This window comes from Salvia miltiorrhiza, unplaced genomic scaffold (genome assembly GCF_028751815.1).
Source record: "Salvia miltiorrhiza cultivar Shanhuang (shh) unplaced genomic scaffold, IMPLAD_Smil_shh original_scaffold_386, whole genome shotgun sequence".
Lineage (NCBI taxonomy): Eukaryota > Viridiplantae > Streptophyta > Magnoliopsida > Lamiales > Lamiaceae > Salvia > Salvia miltiorrhiza.
Window position 1 is genome coordinate 436,322 of NW_026651539.1, and position 15,663 is coordinate 451,984.

Here is a 15,663-nt window from a genome sequence, read left to right on the forward strand (position 1 = left end):
AAGGAAACTGTGTCATACTCCGTGGGACGGAGAGAGTAGTACCTTTGCACCATAAAATTTCATCCGTATTTGCAAACCAGACAAACTTCAGAATTACACATTTACCCCTCCTCTCATATTCGTGTCACGAGCGCAACGACAGTCACACACGCTTTGTCACAGGCGGTAACACAGATTCCTGATTTGGTGTAGAAATTTCAAACAAAAGAGTGAAATAGCCATTGGCTCCCTTTCTCCTACAACCAATGAGATCCTGACACGTACACATATTCCCTGCCCCTACGCGTCAGCATCTCACTCCGAAACCCCCAAAATGCCCTTAATCCCCCGCCTTGTTTTGTCCACTCTACTCTGCTAAAAAAGCAATTCCTTTTTTTTTTTTTTTTTTTTTTTTTTTTTTTTTTCCAGTTTTCCTCGCCTAACATCTGAAATAAACACACGCAGTTCACACACCACTTTCTCTCTCTATCTATACACACACTTCCTTTCTCGCGTTCTCTTTCTCTCTGCGCCTTTGTATGTACTTGTGCATACACGTGCAGCTCTGCTCGCTGAAGGTGTGAAGTTTTGACGAGTTGGACGGCGGAGTTTTGGGTTGTTGACGGTTTCTGCTCCGGAGATTTTAGGGTGTTCGGGGCCTAGGGTTATGAAGGAGAGGGTGGCCGTTCGATTAGGGTTGAGTTGAGGGGAATCAACGGTGAGGATTTCGTCTCCGGATGGAGGGAGGTAGCGTCTCTACACTTACTTCTTCTGGTACTCTTCATTTCCTCTTTTTTTTTTGGTTTTTGTTTCTGGCTCTCTTTTCTTATCTTATATTCCGAGGCTTTTGACTTTATTGCTTATAATTTTGAGAAAACCGAGCTGTAGGTGTAATTTAGTTATGGGGGGTCATTGTTTGTTGCTGTCAAAGTGCCTGAAAACAGAGGAGTGGGTTGAGCTGTAGTTATGTTCGGTATGTTCGCTAATTGTTGTTTCAATGGTGGAATTAGTTGCCTTCCTCTGAGTTGGAGGAAATAATGGAGTGACTTTGTTGAAGAAAAGAAGGGAATTTCTGACATCTCATTTAGTTTAGTGCATTTTTAGGGTTTTTGATTTTGAGTTTCATATCTGGAATCATTGCTGGTATTTATTAGGGATCTTCATTTGGGTTTTATTCAGACCTTAAACAACTGGATTAGGGTTTGCATAATGTATATAATTTTCTTTCTTTAGTTCTTTCTTGTTTTGATTAAAGTTAGTATTTTGGTTGGACATATTTTCATATTTAGATGGCTATTCAGAGTCTATAGATTTGTTCTATCTTGTGATAATTGAGAATGCATGCCATATAAAATTTGCCATTGCGGATTCAGCTTTGTTGTCAATTTAAAGTTTGGGAGTACACTCCGCAATGCTGCTCTGGTTACTATCTCTTCAGGAAAAAAGTAAAAGAAGAGACTTTAGTGATCCTATTAACACTATGCGGGTAAATTTATTGATGGCATCTTTAGGTAATGATAGTTTACTATATGAACAGTGGGAAAGCGTTAACCACTGGCAAAAGTGAGTTATACTGTCAATTGAAGGTGCACTGTTAATGTAATAATGCAGAAGCGTAAAAAGATAGCTAATTTCACTATTATTATTGCAATATACTATAAGCTTTGTCAATAAGGACTTTTCATGTATCCATAATCTTGGAAAATTGTAGTTTCATTATTTTGTTAATTTTTAATTGTAACTTTTAATTTTTAAAAATATTGTCACTTGTCAGGGATAGATTCAGGGAGATGAAAAAGAAAATGCAAAATTCTGTCATTTTAACTATGTGATGTTTACAGTTGAAAGGTGCCTTGTTTTCGAGTATTTATTGCTGCAGGTTAAATTGGTAAAAAAATACTCCCTTCATCCACGAAAAATTTGCCATAATTTCCTTTTCGGTCTGTCCACGAAAAATTTACCACTTCCCTTTATAATAGTAGGGTCTACACAACTCCACTTATATTTAAAGTGGGAGTCTTACTCCACTAACAACTCTACTCACATTTTATTAAAACCTGTGCCATCCACAATGTGGCAATTTTTTTGTAGACTGAGGGAGTATTAAATTGTATGAAATGGTCTCAATTTTACTGTGACCTAGTTTTTTGACGTAAGTGCACTTGGCTTTGTTTCACTGGCTGCTAGATGCTCGTCTTAATTTAAATGCTGTGTTTACTACTCTTTTTGTTGCCTCCTGTGAAGCCGAGTTTTTTCTTTCTATATTGGTTTCCATGTGCACCTGAACTCCATTGTCCTTTTAGGGATACACAGATGGACTATAATGACAATGACTATGAAGGCCAGAATCTTCACTTAGCTGGTGAAGAGAGCTCTAAAATTTCTGTTTTGAGACCCTTTGCTCTACCCAAGTTTGATTTTGATGACAGTCTCCACGGGCATTTGAGATTTGACAGTTTAGTTGAAAACGAAGTTTTTCTTGGTATTCCAAGTCAGGAAGACAACCATTGGATTGAAGATTTCTCTCGGGGAGGTAATGGAATAGAGTTCAGCTCCAGTGCAGCAGAATCTTGTGCTTTGCGGAGACATATCAATGTCTGGTCTGAGGCAACATCATCTGAATCTGTTGAAATGTTATTGAAGGCAGTTGGACAGGAAGAAATGGTCCCTGGTGAAAAGATGATTGAGGAATCAGATCCAGGTGAGACAAGACTAATAGAGAATAATTCGAGGGATGCTCATAAAGTTGATGATGTTGACGATGGGATTCCTTCATTACCCCCAGCTGAAGTTGTTGGATTTTCTTCTAGTTCAAATCAATCATCAGGAGTTGAAATCAATCACACTGAATGTACTTTACAGGTTCAGGAGACAAAACTTTCCTCTTATGCAGTAGGTATTGATAACAAAGATAGTAGTTTAATTGTGGCCATGGGAAACTCGAGCATTGGAGTGCAGAGGGATGACAATAAGCAAGGGGAAACTTGTGTTTTGGTGGATGAGTCTCTGTCCCATCAAATGCAAGAAGACCTACCAATTCATGGAAAAGAGATTGACAATACTAAGAGCTCTTCTAAGAATTTTGATGTTAATGCTAGGGAGTCAGTTGACCAGGACAAAACTAGCAGTGCCAAATTTAGTTCAAGTTGTACAGTGAAAAGTACTTACAGTCCTGTTGAGGAGCAGGACAAAGGATGTAATGAAACTCATGCAAAATTGAGTGGGATTTCTCTTGAAATCAATGATATCGATAAGCCTCGTTCTCATGAAACTACTTCAAGTATGCAGTCCCAGAAACACGAGCATGGAGTTGATACTAGCATTGCTACTATGGTGGAAGTATCTAATGTGCATTCGGTAGAAGAGTCGGTATCCAAAGATGATGGGTGTAATAAGGTTGCATTTGTTGTTGAACCTGCAGCAAGTCAACATAGTGCTGTCTCAGGCCCAGAGATTAAGCAGCTGTCTGAAAGTGATGTCATGTTACATGAGAGGTCTTCTATTGTGCATCAGGAAGAAGGTATTGAGGTGCTTGGTATAGGAGGCAATGATGCTGTCACCCCTGCATTCAATGGCAGTAATGAAATGAAGCAGGGTACTGCTATCCAATCACCAGAAAGCCACAAAACTCTTGTTGGAAAGGAAGATGTATCTGCTGAAAGTAAGAGTTCTCCTGAGGCTCCATGTGCTACATCTGGGTCCACTGTGTTACATGAGGTACTAGGCAATCCTTCTGAGAAGGACAAGGACCATAAAACTGATGACGCAGCAGGCGATTCTGGTCTATCAATAGGTTCTATAGTTTCTAGAGAATGTTCTGAGAAATCAGTCGCTGATGGTATGGAAGATTCTCGAAACATTCCTGAACCACAGAAAGAGAAAATAGATGATGGGGGTGGTGTGCACCCTCCGTTACTGGGTGAGAGCATATGGACATGCAAGAAAGATATTGTCTCTATGCAGGTTGAGGCTCACGAAACTGGTGGAAATGTTTCTGCCCATGAGGAAGAAAGCGAGAAGTTGCCTCTTGATTCACATAAGATGGTCCTTGATGATGTTGAAAAAGAAGTTGGATCCAGTTGTCCTGCAGGGCCAGTTGAAGTCCAGAAAACTACTGGATCAAAACTTGATAGTTCTGTTGGGAATTATCCAGGTATTTTATCCCAAAATGTTGTTTTATAGTCCTTACCTTGTTAACGTCAGTAGGAATTAGGATTATGATTTGTACTTAACTATTTCATCCATAATGATATCTTGATTCCCACTGTCTGTTAAACCGCCTTGTAGCATTGAATACTGAGGTTGAAGGTAAAAACTTGGCAGCATCACCTGTTGAAGGCAATCAAATAGTTGACTCTCGCGAGCATAACCCTCCTTCATCTGATATGGAGCACAAGGACCAGAGTAGAGAAATCGAGTCTGAAGCTATTAAAAAACCAAGTTCTTCAGCTTCAAAGGAGTCACTGGATAAAGATGAGCTTTCCCCTGCTACTGAAATTGATACGGATGTTATTGCTGCTTCTGTAGCTGGAGAAATAAAGACAAGCAATCAATCTGTTTCCCTTTTAGAGACTTCCAGTGACAACATTCCTGGTGAAGCCTCCAAGGAGTTAACTAAAATGATGGATCATCCAGCCAACACTTTAGTAGCTCAAAATGATGGTATTGATGCTGCACCTTCTAAAGAACAAATCGTAACAGAAACAGAAAGAAACATCACAGAAAATTCTTCAAAATTGTCAGGTGAGTTATCTCTTATGTTTTGAAATTGTATTCATTGAGGACCTAGACCCCTCTCAAGTTGCCGTTTATTTCTTTCCAATTGATCTGTGCTATATATTTCCTATCATAGATTGCCACCTTAAATCCTCTTTGTACTTACCATCAAGTAATTGTAACAACTTGGATTTCTAGTTTTGCATTGACACTTGCGATGGCCCTTCAAAAGGCATCATAGTAATTTTTCATTGATCTTATGAACTATGAATCTAGAATGTCGCATATAAATCTTGATTACTTTAGCCAAAATGTTGTAATACTTACTAAACTTATTTAATGCATGTTCACTCTGTCATTTGATGATGCAATATGAGCTCATGTTATAGTACCAATTTGTGGGCATGGTATTGCATGCTTCAGCCTGAAACCCTAAAAAAGAGGTTACCATTCATTTGTGCATAGTTTTACTACGGTGTGTGTGTGTGTGTATAGGGATTGGTTTAGGTAGAAATCATCCATGCTCTAACTCTAAGAAGTAAGAACTAGAATGGATGGCCCAGATTGGTTTCATGCAGAAAAATGCTTCTTTATATATATAATAATATTTTTTAATAATAATGTTTCTTTGTATATTCAATAATATGCTTCTTTTATGATAATGCCTTTTATATAATACAATAATAATGATTCCTTTTATGAAAATCATAGATCCTACAAAGATCAATGGTGCAAATTGGTTTTACTTACTCGAATAAGGAAGCTATTTTTGAAATGCCCTCTCTCCCTATGCACACACCCACATCCACCCACATCCACCCACACACATAGATTCTGTCTTCATTTGATTGCAACTTGAGAAAAATTACTTATTTTACTTGGGTAAATCATGTTATTCTTTAGAAAGATCCTTTTATATTACTATGAGAGTTTTAGGGTTATGTGGTCATTATTTGCACACTGATTTTTTTATATCTCTTATGACAACTAAAAATGTCTGCTATTATATAATTGCAGTTACCAGCAGTACTGTAGAAATTGATAAATCTAACAAGGATGCTGTCCCCAGTGCTAGTTGTTCTGACCTTTCACAAATTGAAGTAAACAAGCATGCTTCTCCTAATAGCATCAACATTGAAAGTTTTGGCAAAACATTAAAAAGATCTGAGACTTCAGGAGTCAATGAGCCATGCAAAGAAGATGAGACCTTTACCTTCGACACCAGGCCTTTGGGAGGTCAATCTACCGAAGATGCTGGCAAGAGTTTGCAATCATTTCAGGGACTTCAAGCTTGTAAAATGCTGGTACCCCTTACTCTTAGGCCATGTTTTGATCCTTGACCTTGTATTTTCCGTTTACTTTATCTTGTTTTTGCCTTTATAATTAATAACCTACACTCTTGCCATGCGATTTGCTGAAGACTGGCGAAGGATTGCCTGCAGCTTCTGTTTGCAGCCAGACAGATCCAATTGTTGTGAAGGAAACTTCTCATGTTGGTTCCTCAACTCCTGGTGTTTGCCCACCATCTGGAGGTGTTGGAGCTACCTCTGAGCGTAAATCAAGACGTGGCGGTAGTAGATCTGGAAAGGGAAGTTTAAAAAAGGGAAATCTAGTAAAAGAAACATCTCCACTGAAGCAGACTGAAAAGGGGGACAAATCATCTCTGTTTTCTAGTCCATTAAGTGCTGGTCCACTCATGACGTTTGAAACTGGCGTGAAGCCAAGAGGGCCTGTTGCAATTCCTACATCCAGCTTGCCTGATCTAAACACTTCCGCTCCCTCATCTTCGTTCTTTCAGCAGCCTTTCACAGATTTGCAACAAGTGCAACTTCGAGCCCAAATCTTTGTTTATGGATCTCTTATGTGAGTCTACTTATTCTTTCTCAACACTTTTATTTACTTTGCACTACAAAACTGGAAATAATAGTTTAATGAATTGGGTTTTCTATGAGCACATATTTCTGTATCAGATGTTCATCAAACTTTATTGCAAAAGTTCATGAATTATGAAGTTGTCCTTCATCGTTCTACTTGTTTTGCTTATATGATTTTTTGTTTTTGGTAATTATTAATTTTAAATTATTTTGATTGTAGACAAGGAGCAGCACCTGATGAAGCTTGTATGGTTTCAGCCTTTGGTATGTCTGGTTAGTTTCGCCATTTCTCCTCCCTCTCCCTCCATCTCTGTGGTTGGTAGGTTTGTTGTTATTGCTGAATTTTCTGAATTTTTCATGGAAGAAGATGGAGGCAGGAACGCTTGGGAGCGGTCTTGGCGTGCTTGTGTAGAAAGGCTTCATGCTCAGAAATCCCAGGGTAATAATACTGGGACTCCTGTACCCTCACGTTCTGGTATGTTATCCTGCTCCTGAATATTTGCATCATCATCTTTAACCGTGGTTGATCATGGATTGCATTTAAAGATGTAGGTGCTAAAGCTCCAGATCAAAATAATAGACAAGGTTTTCCTCAAAGTGACGTTCTTTCCTCAACAGCTGGTCGGCCAAGTATCAAAGCCATCCCTTCTCCAGTTAACCCTGCGATCCCTCTCTCATCGCCCTTGTGGAACATATCTACTCCATCTGGGGAGGCTCTGCCACCAGGTAGCATGGCTAGAAGTGCTGGGGTTGATTATCAGGCTGTTTCTCCTTTGAATCCTTATCAGACACCACCTATACGGAGTTACATTCCGCATTCAACTTGGCCAGCGCAAGCCCCTCCTGGTCCCTTCCCAGTGCCGTGGCTTGCCTCTTCACAAAGTTCTCCCTTTGAAATCAGTACTAGCTATCCCACATTCCCAATTACAGAACCAGTAAAACTAACAGCAGTTAAAGAATCACCCTTCCCTATTACCTCTGGCATAAAGCATGCTCCTCCTATTCCTACAACTAATACTGGAGCAACTGCTGTGGTAGCTGGGGCTTCTTCACTTGACTTGAAAAAGGTTAAAGCATCATCTGGACAGACTGGTGAGACAAAAACTAGAAAGAGGAAAAAGTCTTCTGGTTCTGAGGATGTTGTACAGGTATCATCTGCCACTGCTCCTCTATCAGATGCTGTCTCTGCTCATGCAGTACCTAGCCAGGTATCTAACAAGGTTCCTGCAGCCGAAGATCTAAGTCGGATCACTTTCATAGCTCAGAATCAAGTAGGATTAGTGCCTAGACCTGTTGTTGGTAGTTGTTATTCTACATCTGTTGCCGTCTCAACACCTTCTAGCTTTGCACCTAAAGGCCCCCCCTCCAACCAAGCTTTTCCTGTGGTAACACCATCAATTTCAAGTGGTCAATTCAGTAAAGGTGATTTAAATATGGATAAAAGGGCTTTCAATGCTGAGGGTTTTAGCAAAGTTGAGGAGGCTAAGTTGCAAGCACAGGAAGCTGCTGCTCATGCTGCTACTGCCATAAGTCACTGTGATGGTGTTTGGAGCCAATTGGAACTGCAAAAAAGTTCTGGCTTGTCAACAGATGCTGAGTCTAAATTGGTGTCTGCTGCTGCTGCTATAGCAGCTGCTGCGTCTGTTGCGAAGGCAGCAGCTGCAGCTGCTAAGATTGCAGCAGATGCTGCAGTGCAAGCAAAACAAATGGCAGATGAAGTATTGACCAAGTCTGGAACTTCCGCTACCACTGAGTTTGATTCTAGTTTTGTATATAATTCCATGAATTTGGTTAATGCGTCGCCTACATCCATCTTAAAGGGTGGCGAGCGAAATAATGCTCCCAGTTTAGTGATATCTGCTGCTAGAGAAGCTGCTAGGAAGAGAATTGAGGCTGCTTCAGCTGCCACCAGGCATGCCGAAAATCTTGAAGCCATTCTCAAGGCAGCTGAATTGGCTGCAGAAGCTGTTGCACATGCTGGAAAAGTTGTTGCTATGGGTGATCCTTTCTCTTTGACTGCTCTAGCGGAAGCGGGGCCAAGTAATTATTGGAAAGTGCCGCATGTAGCTGGTATCCCTAATTCAAAATCAAATGACATGAGTAAAGATAAATCTATCAGTAGCAATGCTGAGGAAGTGCCTGGTGTTTATAATCAACATGAGGGACCTGATAAGGATGTACGTGTTACAAGTCATAATATGTCTCCTACTCAAAGAGGGTCATCAAAAGACGACAGTAATCGTGTCACAGTAGATGAGAACATTATACCCACTGTCAAGCATGGGGAGAAAAGTTCTAAACCTCACGATGACAGAACATTATCCGACTCGGCTAAAACTACGTCTATTGTTCCTGATCCAGATATTGAATCAAGATCAAACGTATCATCCACAAGCATGAGAGAGGGTTCTCTTGTTGAGGTTTCTGATCTTGCTTTTAGTGAAGCATCTTATGCTTCCTTTTAGTTCCTTTGAACAGTTATATAATGTCTTATTGTTGAACAGTTGTTTCACTGCTTGTTCTGTATCAAATTATATGTGGTAATATATTAAAATTTGTGATTCATATTGTGCATGAATTCAAGTTCATAATCAATAATGAATTTAATCTGTTTTTGACACTGCAGGTTCTTAACAATCGTGGTGATTCAAAGAAGGCCTGGTTCTCAGCTAGTGTACTGAGTTTGAAGGATGGTGAAGCGCTTGTTTGTTATGATGGACTACAATCGGATGAAGGTCAGTCACTGATGTTTGTATTCTTAGTAAGGAATCAGTAGTTATGTACTTGAAACAGTACGGAGTTATTTCTTCCCTACTGACACCACTAAGCAATATATATATATATATATATATATATATAGGTAAAGGATCACGTGAGTACGGCATCTTTTCATGAGAACGTAGAACCATGAACAAACACATAATATATATGAACAACATATAATCGGAACGTGAACATGTATACAAGGTCTGACCATCTCTTGTTCATGTATTTTATGTATTATAAATGTTCACGACTTGTCAGTGTCTTGTTCATGCATTTTATCTGTTTGTTCATGGTTCGCAGTTCTCATGAAAAGATGTGGTTCTCACTTGATGGCCTATATATATAAACTTTGGGAAAAAAATGCTTGTATATACGTCCAAGTGAGAAATGAAAGTTTAAAAAATATTCATTGTCCACTTTCATTATAAGAAACCTGCATCCTCTTTACAACCATTACTGCAATTTATTTCTTCATTGGTGCTAGTGCTTTTGCTTTTGCTCAGATGAGTTGGTCTTGTTGAAAATAGAATTGCACAACCATGTATTTGTAGCTCTTTGTATATATTTATTTATTGTTTTGCATTTGTTTTTTCGGTTTGCATTCATAAATATGTTACACTTTTTAGGATCTGAGCCACTCAAGGAGTGGATATCGATACAAGCTAAAGATAGTGATGCTCCTAGAATACGTGTTCCCCATCCTATGACTGGTGTGCAACTTGAAGGAACAAGGAAGAGACGCCGTGCTGCTGTCAAAGACTACACTTGGTCTGTTGGAGACCAAGTTGATGTATGGGTGCAGGATTGGTAAGCAGTCTTTTGATGTGACAAGCTTGATATGCACCATTAAGGTAGCATCTAATTGATGCTTTATTTTTTGCTATCTATTAGCACTTCATGTAATTCTGAACATCCCCTCGATGCATGTCTTCTTCACTTTTATTGTGTGTTTGGTGACTTGATTTTCCATCTCGGGATGTGGAAGATTTATGTTGCAAGGAAAATGGTTGATACTTGTATCATCCAGATTTTCGTACGATTGGAAAATACTACACAGTCAGAAAAGCAAAGAATAGTTATGTGTGTGCATATGTATACTAGAGAGACAATCAAACTACAAACTAGAGCTTCTGCTTCACTTTGGTTGGTTCTTATCATGAGACCCTCAATAGTCTAATTTTTGGATGTACAAGTTTGTTGTTGAAATGCCTTTTAGCTGGACATTATGCACTGAAAGAGTAACTTGCTGCTCTTCTTTTGAGTTCATCTAGATCAGTTATGTCATTATCTACACATCATATTTATTTTACTGGAAACTATCTTGATCTGGATCATATATGTAATTTCAGCTGGCGTGAAGGCATTATCGCGGAAAAGAATAAGAGAGATCCAACTTCATTGAGTGTCCAATTTCCAGGTATTTCTTATTACAGATGCAAATCATTGTCTATGCTCAGTTCTTTGATTTATAATTGCAATTTAACATTTGTGCATTTCTTTGTACCGTGTCTGCAGCTCAAGAAGAGACATTAGCGGTCAAAGTGTGGCATCTTCGACCGTCTTTAGTTTGGAGTGAAGGCGAATGGACTGAATGGTGCAGAACAGGGCAAGATGACACTCAAAAGGTCTTATATTTTGTTTTGCACATATGACTAAAATTCCTTGCCTGTGCTCTTTCATTCCACCTCAGATGTACATCTTATATTCAGGGCGATACACCAGCTGAGAAGCGACCAAAGCTGGGAAGCACCACTATAGAGGCAAAAGGGAAAGCTAAGTTGGCTAAAAACATTGATTTTACAGAAGTCAGGGGAAATGAAGAACCAAAATTGCCTTTGTCTGCTAATGAAAAAGTTTTTAGTATTGGCAGTACGAAGGAGGAGAATAAACTGAACATGGCTCGGACAATGAGGTCTGGTTTGGAGAAAGAAGGATCCAGAGTTGTATTTGGTGTCCCTAAACCTGGGAAGAAGAGAAAATTCATGGAAGTAAGCAAGCATTATGTTTCTGATAGGATCTCCAAGACTAATGTGCCTAATGATTCGGTGAAGTTATCCAAGTTTCTGATACCTCAAGGATCAGGGTCTCGGGGATTCAAAAGCACTTCCAAGGATAAACAAGTAGCTGATTCTAAAACAAGACCACTTAAGTCTGGGAAACCACCAAGTATTCCAAGTAGAACTTTAGAACGGAGAGATGACTCTGCTTCTACACGATCTAATGCACGTACTGCATCATCAGATCATATAGCAAAGGAGTCTACGAGCAATGATGAGAATGAATCATCTGAACAAAACATTGCTGAAGTTGAGGAAGCTGCTCAAGGAGCTATGGTATTCACTTCTCAAGCTCCATCTCAAGAAATCCGTAAGAAAGCAGTGAGGAGTACTAAATCTGAGCGTCTCAACCAAGGGAAACTTGCTCCTGCTAGCAGAAAATCAGCAAAAGAGGAAGCAACTGAAAAGTTAATATCGGAAGTCTCTGAACCCCGCCGTTCAAATCGCCGAATTCAGCCAACATCACGGGTGGCTAACTCTTTGCTTGCAATAATATTTTTCATATGTTCATTTTATGTTTATGCTCAACATTCATATGCCTATCTTGCTTGGTATTAATGACCGACCAAAACATGGAAATCAGATTCTGTTTTAGAAACTTCCTGAAGATTGTGCGTTTGCTTCTGTAGGATTTTAGAGTGTGCATAATATTGACCATATTTAGGTATAAAATTCTCTAACTTGCATATTATTGGATGAATTCATGAATGAATATGCATGTCCCATAGCATCACAATGGATTGAAATTCTAGTATTGTTGGATTCAATATTCTTGAATCTGTGAGAAACTTCTCATATGTAATTATTGAAGCTAACTGCTGGATATGAAATAGGTTACTAAGTCTAGATCTTTCACTTGAAATCTGAATAACTTTTGAATCATGCCTTATTGTAAGCATCATCTTCTCAAAGCTAAACAAAACAAAAAGGTTTGAAGCACTGCACCATTGAAGTGTAACATGATATCCACCAGGATGGCTACTTTTGTCTCTACCCCTTGTATGCAGTGAAAAGTTTTCTTCATCGCAAGTTGAGTTTCTGCAAGCTCACCCATTAGTTCTTTTCTTAATCAGCTATTGGAAGGCTTGCAAAGTTCGCTGATAATTTCGAAAATCCCATCGTCTTCACATGACAAGGGGCACAGGAGTCACACCAAAGCCACAGTCCGAGGTAAGAATTACCGGAGGCCTAGCAGATTTGACTAATAAGTCTCTTTACATCTAGTGAAGAATTTCGAAAAAACTGAATACATTTTTGTTTCTTGCTAGGGAATAACAATCGTGGTTGACAGGGATATTATCCCAACGACTCGTTTCTGGCTGATGATTGACCAAATTCTCCTCCTGTAGTTGCTCTCTGTAGATTTATTTGTCATGAATAATTGAGGATGCAAATGCTCAGTTCCTATGTTGCAGATGTAAAATTTAGGCCGTAGATGTCAATATCGGTTTTTAGTTGGCATACAGAAATAGGTTTCAACTATCCCTTGAGCCAAATAGATTGTATATGGAACTTGTCTTAGCTTTGCAGTAAATGTTGCAGAGAAGTCTAATTTAACCAATTTGCATGTTTGCTAGTATTGTGATTTCTGAGGTTTACTTGCACATTATCCTTTGTTTTCTGCCTGGAGAAGGGAAATCAATGAAACATGTCCATACGTTTGATGTTTGAGGTGAATTTCTAATGTGTTGATGGATCACATGTTTCTTAATAGCAAAGCGATGCAAAATTTTATAGGGACTTGTTAACTTTTTGGGGCAAAATAATAGTCATATCTTCAAATATAGAGCGAAAAGGGGATGTACTTATTTTGATAAGCGTAATTAAAATTTCATAACACTCCATGCACTGCTATAAACAACAAACACTGTAAAAATCAATGCCCACCAAGTGTTTGATGTATGTCCCCACCAACCTCAACAGAACCACCAAAAATCATGCTTCCACCGCTGAAAAACTCTAGCCAGACTTGAAACCAATCTCCCGACCCCATATAAGAACCCGACCTCCCGGCAAGGCGCCAAGCAGCCCTCCCTACCCTCGAATGCGAAAGCACGTGCCAACTGTTTGAAACAATGTTGAAGAGGAAACAACTACCACCCATGCATACACTACCTCCACTCTCTAGCGAGACCAAACCATCCCGATGTTGGATTTGTATACTGAAAGCAAGAACCGTTTTATGCTTGTATACAATGTTTCCTAAGTTCACTATCCAATCTCCTATCTGATTGTGTTCATGATTGCATATGTATGTTCTCTATCTCTATACAAGTAGATTATATGGCGTGTTGTAGATCACAGAAGACCATATAATTGGATTAACCTTAAGAGATATAATATGATCACATCCGAGATGACTTTAGGACGAGTTATCGGTTTAGGCTGCGGTATAGATGGAAGTAGTTTGTCTTGACTACTTGTCTATACCGGTACGTCATAACGTATTGATAGGACCACAGTGAGATGTATTCTTCTATCTGACTTAAGTGAAGAATCAAGATCTCGGTGACTTATATAATCTTAATACTAATAAGATTTCAGATATATATGTTGATTCGTTTATCACTTTCTTACTATGAGCGAGAGTTATATAGTAACTTGAGTACTCTGTATCTTGGGTGATAGCGGTTAATATATGATATCTGATTATCTGTATTAGTACCGTATCCGGTATAGGATAATGACATCCCCTTAAGGAGCTCAATAATGTTTATTGCACTAAACCCTGCAGGTTGATTAAGTTCAGGCGCAATAATAAAGTATGAGTGGTACTGCTTAAGGATTACAAAGAGATTAATTAATTTAGGCTGTCAGAGCTCTAATTAATTAATGGATGTCGGATATTTTAAATACGAGGATTTAATAAGTCTAAATACAAGCCCCGACTCATCACCGGCAATAAAGGGGTAAGTCAATATCGGTTCTCTAGTGGAATGAACTGATATTTATAAATTAATTATGGTCTGGGCTGACCATAGATAAATTAATTTATTTGAGGCCCATCTTTATTCCTTGTATCTGGTCCCTGGAGCTGGACTGGCCCAAAGTCTCCTAGCCCTAGAAAAAGAGAAAAACGCCTCCTACACTAATTCTGTGCCTACACGTATATATTTTATTATAAATACAGTTGTCAGCTCTCAGGAAAACACACTGATAAAATTAGGGTTTTGAGAGCTGTGTGGGGCGCAGGAAATTGTGTGGAGCATTCTCTCTTGGGACTTTCATAGAACGTTATCCATCCAACGGGACTTTCATAGAACGTTGTCCATCCAACGGGACTTTCATAGAACGTTGTCCATCCAACGGTGAAAGCTGAGCGGGATACAGTTCAGAAGATCTGAGCTGGAGTCAGATTTTTGCAGGAAATCAAGTTCTGGCAGTTTCGGAAGAACAGCCATAACTTCCTCTACAGAAGTCCGATTGAGGTGAAACAGGCGGCCACGGAAAGCTCTTTCGAAGAAGAAGAAGTCGTATTTCTGCACAAAATACGATTGGAGGTTGTTTGAAGGGTCAAACCGAGCGTTGAAGTTGGCTGACCTGTTCAGCTACGGATTGACGAATTCTTAGGAATTCTTCAGGTATTTTCTAACTCCAATGTGCAGTTGTTAAATTCATAGGAGCATGTTAGGGATTAATCGTTGTATGATAAATTAATAATATTCCAAGAAACGATCATCGGGCAAACGGAGCATTAATTCAGTTTAATATTCCTTCACCTGATTCCCAAACCCACCAACTGTTCGAAGAAAGGCCAGAGACAGAAGCCTTCCAGCCGATTAAACATTTGTGGTTAAAACAACTCGAATTGACACATAACCTGGCAAAAAATGTGCCCCGAGAGATCTTGGCGAACTGCATCCTGTTTTATACTTCTACTGTGCCCCATATTTATGCTTAGAATCTTTTGACACAAGTCTCAATAAAAAGTGGTTGATAAAGTTGTTGAGTGTATTAATAATGAATAAAAGGTGTTGATAATGGAGAAAAACTTTTGGTAATAAATTTTAGTAGAATCTTTTGGCACGAGTTTTAATAATGAGTGAAGAAAATGAATCCCCTGGCGAGGATGACACAATGGTGTAGTTCACCGAATTTTGGATAAGAGAATGACAACGACGACGAAGAAGAGGGAATAGCCAGGTAGAGAGAGAATGAGGGAGTCGTCGGGGAGAGGGGGAGTCTCCTGGGGAGAGAGAGAAAGGGGTGGGGGGAGGGGGAGGGGTAAGGGGAGCCATAAGTGCCCAAAATGATTATTTTACTTGATTTTA

At 39.2% G+C, this 15,663-nt stretch overlaps 1 protein-coding gene across 20 annotated transcripts; it reads left to right on the forward strand.

Moving 5' to 3' along the window:
* Window positions 1-371: 371 nt before the first annotated feature.
* Window positions 372-13,069, forward strand: LOC131004346 (uncharacterized). 20 transcript variants are annotated; one of them, XM_057931001.1, is made up of 15 exons: window positions 372-753; window positions 2,283-4,132; window positions 4,267-4,722; window positions 5,713-5,999; window positions 6,116-6,558; window positions 6,790-6,842; window positions 6,934-7,044; window positions 7,116-8,989; window positions 9,196-9,304; window positions 9,962-10,142; window positions 10,685-10,752; window positions 10,851-10,960; window positions 11,045-11,860; window positions 12,466-12,562; window positions 12,661-13,069. In XM_057931001.1, exons 2-15 carry the CDS (start codon window positions 2,293-2,295, stop codon window positions 12,678-12,680), a joined length of 6,465 nt encoding a protein of 2,154 aa, XP_057786984.1. In that variant the 5' UTR covers window positions 372-753; window positions 2,283-2,292; the 3' UTR covers window positions 12,681-13,069. The 20 variants fall into 20 exon arrangements, with proteins under 20 accessions (XP_057786984.1, XP_057786988.1, XP_057786986.1 ...); XM_057931005.1 differs by having other exon boundaries at window positions 7,122-8,989; XM_057931003.1 differs by having other exon boundaries at window positions 6,937-7,044.
* Window positions 13,070-15,663: the final 2,594 nt, after the last annotated feature.

Coding starts and splice junctions, on each gene's coding strand:
- LOC131004346 (XM_057930993.1), top strand. CDS start 2,293: ATGGACTATAATGACAATGACTATGAAGGCCAGAATCTTCACTTAGCT. Junction 8,990..9,195: donor GAGAGGGTTCTCTTGTTGAG/GTTTCTGATCTT, acceptor TTGACACTGCAG/GTTCTTAACAATCGTGGTGA. Junction 10,143..10,684: donor GATGTATGGGTGCAGGATTG/GTAAGCAGTCTT, acceptor ATGTAATTTCAG/CTGGCGTGAAGGCATTATCG.